Source organism: Limulus polyphemus, unplaced genomic scaffold, assembly GCF_000517525.1.
Source record: "Limulus polyphemus unplaced genomic scaffold, Limulus_polyphemus-2.1.2 Scaffold74, whole genome shotgun sequence".
NCBI lineage: Eukaryota > Metazoa > Arthropoda > Merostomata > Xiphosura > Limulidae > Limulus > Limulus polyphemus.
Genome location: NW_013665684.1, coordinates 239,217 through 243,966, shown reverse-complemented (window position 1 = coordinate 243,966; position 4,750 = coordinate 239,217). Strand labels below are relative to the sequence as shown.

The following is a 4,750-nucleotide window of genomic DNA, read 5'->3' as shown; positions in this document are numbered from 1 at the left end:
GGCAAACGACAAAATGATGGTTTTCTCAAGCCATACTGAATGGGATTAATGAATAGGCAAACGACAAAATGATGGTTTCTCAAGTCCATACTGAATGGGATTAATGAATAGGCAAACGACAAAATGATGGTTTTCTCAAGCCATACTGAATGGGATTAATGAATAGACAAACGACAAAATGATGGTTTTCTCAAGCCATACTGAATGGGATTAATGAATAGACAAACGACAAAATGATGGTTTTCTCAAGCCATACTGAATGGGATTAATGAATAGACAAGCGACAAAACGAAAAGAAGCATAAACTCATGTAGATCTTAGTACCTCAACTCCGCAGTCATAACAAGAAAGTTAGTGAGTCAACGAAACATGAAATTGTTGATAACACTCAATTTATAAATCTCACGTTCTTAATCAACGCTTACCTGATAAAAGATATTAAGTGCCGGAAGTGTTTTAAAGCATTTAGCAAGCTAAAGTTTTGAGAAAACTTATTAGCTACTAAAATATTAGCTTGTAAATTTAAACTTTAGTTTATGTTACATACTGTACGACTAACTTTTGTGGTGATAAATATGACGTAAAATGACAAAAGCTGAATACACCTTAACAAGACAAAGGTTATTTAACGACAACGTTATATTACCGAATTAATATATTATATAGACGTTAGTAAATCACAGGTAAAATTATCATTTTTTCGGGGTCCCCCAGTAGCACAGCGGTATGTCTGCGAACTTACTCCGCTAGAAACCGGGTTTCGATACCCGTGGTGGGCAGAGCTCAGATAGCCCATTGTGTAGCTTTGTGCTTAACTTCAAACAAACAAACATTTTTTAGGTTTCAAAGTGATGAATCTCAGCTATTAATTTTGTTTGTTTTTGATAACAATAACTTGTGACTTACGAACAGTCAATTTATTTACTTAAGATATAGACAGTAAATAGTTTGATGTAACTTAATATTATAAACTAGCTTTATGATAAAACTATCAATAAATACAAAGATCCCCCATAAATTATTTTTTTTATTGAAACTATCAATACATACAAAACTCCCCTGAAGCTCCAATGTCATTGAGACTATCAATATGTACACAATTCCACATAAGCTTCTTTGTTGTTGAAACTATCAATATATACAAAGATCCCCTGAAATTACTTTGTTATTCAAACTATCAATACATACAAAGCTCCTCCTAAGCTCCTTTGTTATAGGAATTATCAATGCATATACAGCCCTTAAGTTCCTTTGTTATTAAAAATATCAATATATGCACCGATCCCACCCACATCTAAACTGATTTGTTATTGATGCTATGAATATATACACAGATCCCCTAAATCTTCTTTGTCATTGAAACTATTAATACATATACAGCTACTCTAATTATTTAAATGATTTAGTTTTGAATCGACGATGACAATAAATTTTAGTGAGAACTTGTTAGTTTAGAATAAGAAATAGTTCCTTTTGTCTTTGATGAAAGTCCAAGCTTTGTAAACACTGAAAAAGCTGGAATCGACATTTTGATATATATATATATCATTAAGACGATAATTGCTGACTCAGTGTTCACACCTAAATTGTGAAAAATTATTTGGATTGTTTTAAAACCTCAGCTACCTAATACCGGGTTTAAATGCACTTTATTTACTTAACTGTTAGGTCGAAATACAAAATACAAGTTCAGACGAGTTCTTGTTGAAATGTCTTAATATTTCTTTGAGAACACTGTTTTTCAACAACATACATATATGCCAAGATTTTGTTCTTTTTCCTACAGTTTTTCATTATTACAAATTAAAACAGGCATTATTTCGAGCCAATTACATCATGACACAGATTCATTGTTAATGTGTCACAGGCTATCCAATTACTTTCCAAAAAAGACACATAGACAGAAAGACAATTAAGACATCTAATAAAATAGAAACGAATATTGATGTTTGTGTATGATACATTTTTTTTACATTAGATCAATAAGAAAATAATGAATTCACGTTAAGGAAGTAACAAACCAGTTTAAGAGACGTAATGTGGGATCTCTCAAGAAAAATGCATTCAAAAAAATGCAGTAGTATTAAAAAACTAGAATGTAAACAAAAACTAGTTTAATCATTGAATTTAAGTTTGATGAAACATTTATGCTCTGTGTTAGTCTTACCAGTAGTTTTTGAAAACCCCACTAGAGTCAGAAGTATAATCTTGATAAGTTGATGCTGAAAATTCATTTTGATCGTACTTCTCTTGAAGCAGCGGAAGATGTGACAATCTTGGATGTTTACAAGAAACACAACGTGGTTCGCTATCCAATTTCCAGTTCAACGTCACACCGTTACACCAGATAAGAGTAATAACACTCGTTCTGTTGATCTACGTGAACAAAAGACGCATGCGTACACATTTCAGTTAAAAAAAGTTAAAGACGTTTTAGTAAAAATGATTCAATTATCTGGTGATCTTATAAGATTGACTTAAGTTTAAAATCAAAATACTTTATTATAACTGTGAAATTGTAAATACAAAATAAATACTTAAATTAGTAGAAAAGTCATCAGATAAAACATTTCAAGACCATTTTTATATTTCTCTGAGTAGTTTGAATATCTTCAATCCTTTAAGAATTAGTATCAAAATGTTCGTGAGTCCACTGTGGTACTTATTATCTGTACTTTCGTTAGATGGACTATTTCTATCTTATATGTACGATAATCTGTAGTTAGTAAGTTATTTTTGTTGTTACGTTAAGTATTGTGTTTTCAACTTATATTGTATCATAGCTCTAAGCTAGTGAGTAAAACCTGTAGTAAAGACGATTGTTTCTAACTCATATTGTATCATAGTTCTAGTTAACGAGTCAATCCTACTTAACTACCGACAGACATTACTAGATTGCTAAGAACCATATGATACAATATGAGTAAGGAACAGTCTATGGTAATTACAAACTTAATTATTTGTTAAGAATAATATGATACAATACGAGTAAGGAACAATCTACGTACCTGTAGACATTACTTACTTGCTAAGGACTCTCAGATACAACATGGGTAAGGAACAGTATACGTAACTTAGACTTTACTTACTAGCTAGGAACTATATCAAACAATATGTGCACTGAACAATCTATGTAATTACTGACCTTACGTACTTGCTAAGAACTATATGATACAATATGAGTAAGGAACAATATACGTAGTGTAACTTGATTTCTTAGACGATTTCTGTCAATGTTCAGTCTGTTATATATATATTATATCTTGGCTTTTAAACTATTTATAGCAGAGCTCGCTTCCATATCTGCGCAGCTGCTGTAGTGAGTAGAATACTTACAACAGTACGATATAATTATAACGATCGTTGGAGCAGATTTTTATATACCTTCTCCCATTAAGGAGCTTTAGGATATTTTTTGTTTTTACCTGATATCTATTTCTTCATTCTGATCTCAAATAGATTAGTCACGGAATAATCTAAATTGATTTTAGCAAACCCATAACTGATTTTCCATAGTATCTAAATGATAGATGACCTGATAGCGAGTTCTGTGAGACTGCAATAGATACAACCTTAATCTTATTTCATTGAGATATTAAGTACATATATATTTTTTAGAAGAAAATTAGTTTTTCTTTTGTGCTTTAACGACCTGCTACAGAATTATTTATAACTTTTGTAACAGAAAATCGATCGAAGATTTAACAAAAAGAGGAAACAAAAACAACCAATAGTTATATTAGATATCCCTTGATTGTGAATGTTTTTTACACGTTTCCAGAAAAAGGAAAAAAAATTATTGAATTTAAATCATTAAACGATGTCATCTGTCGTTTAAATGCTTATTTTTCAATAAGTTATTAATGCTTTAAATTGGTCAAAATAAGCCTCTTTAAGGCGGGTTAAGCAAAAATAGATTTAAGATATTTTGGGCGCTAATCAAGACAATATTATTTTAATTTTACTCTCTAAAACAATGACCTCTGAGGCTCAGCGGAAAGATTGAGGGCTTATAACGTGACAATTCAAGGTTAGATACTTCCGGTGGATACAATGCAAATAGTTCATTGAGCAGCTTTGCTCTTATCTTCCAGTAGATGAGTGGTAAACTTATGGACTTCCAACACTAAAATCCGAAGTTCAGTCTTTCGCAGTGAGCACCATTGTTTAGCTTTGCACTGAACAGCAAAAAGAGCTTTGCGTTTAAACGAACTCTAAAGTAGGTTTAATTTTCCTTTAAGAGGATAATTATACGTAAAATAAAATTTAGTTTAGCTCCTGTTAATAGTGTGGTGTTAGAAAGTATATAAAATATACCACAAACTTCATTATTTTTATTCTACTAGTAAAATGGTCGTTTGGTAATATGAATGGTTGAAAATCTCGCGCAAAACTACACAAAGGACCATCTACACATAATCGTCCTTAATCTAAAAATGCGATGCCAGAGAGAAAACAGCTGGTCAACAGCACCCACTGGCAACACTTGAGCGACTCTTGTCTGACCGAATATTGGAATTTAGTCACTGCTCTTATTGAACACCCACTACCCCAAAGTGCAGATCGTGTTTTACCGAAAATGAGTCACAAAATGGAAACTTTGTATTCACAGTGCTGACACAAAATGGAAACTTTGGACTCACAGTGCTGACACAAAATGGAAACTTTGTATTCACAGTGCTGACACAAAATGGAAACTTTGGACTCACAATGCTGACACAAAATGGAAACTTTGGACTCACAGTGCTGA

The 4,750-nt window shown here is 31.9% G+C and overlaps 1 protein-coding gene across 1 annotated transcript in view; it reads right to left on the bottom strand.

Annotated features, from left to right (window-relative positions):
• Positions 1–2,292, bottom strand: part of LOC111087673 — a 12,426-nt gene extending 10,134 nt beyond the window's left edge. Inside the window, exon 1 of the mRNA XM_022395127.1 lies at positions 2,168–2,292. Coding sequence (XP_022250835.1) covers positions 2,168–2,234 — 67 coding nt within the window. The 5' untranslated portion in view covers positions 2,235–2,292. The remainder of the gene's footprint in view (positions 1–2,167) is intronic.
• Between the last annotated feature and the right edge of the window lie 2,458 nt (positions 2,293–4,750).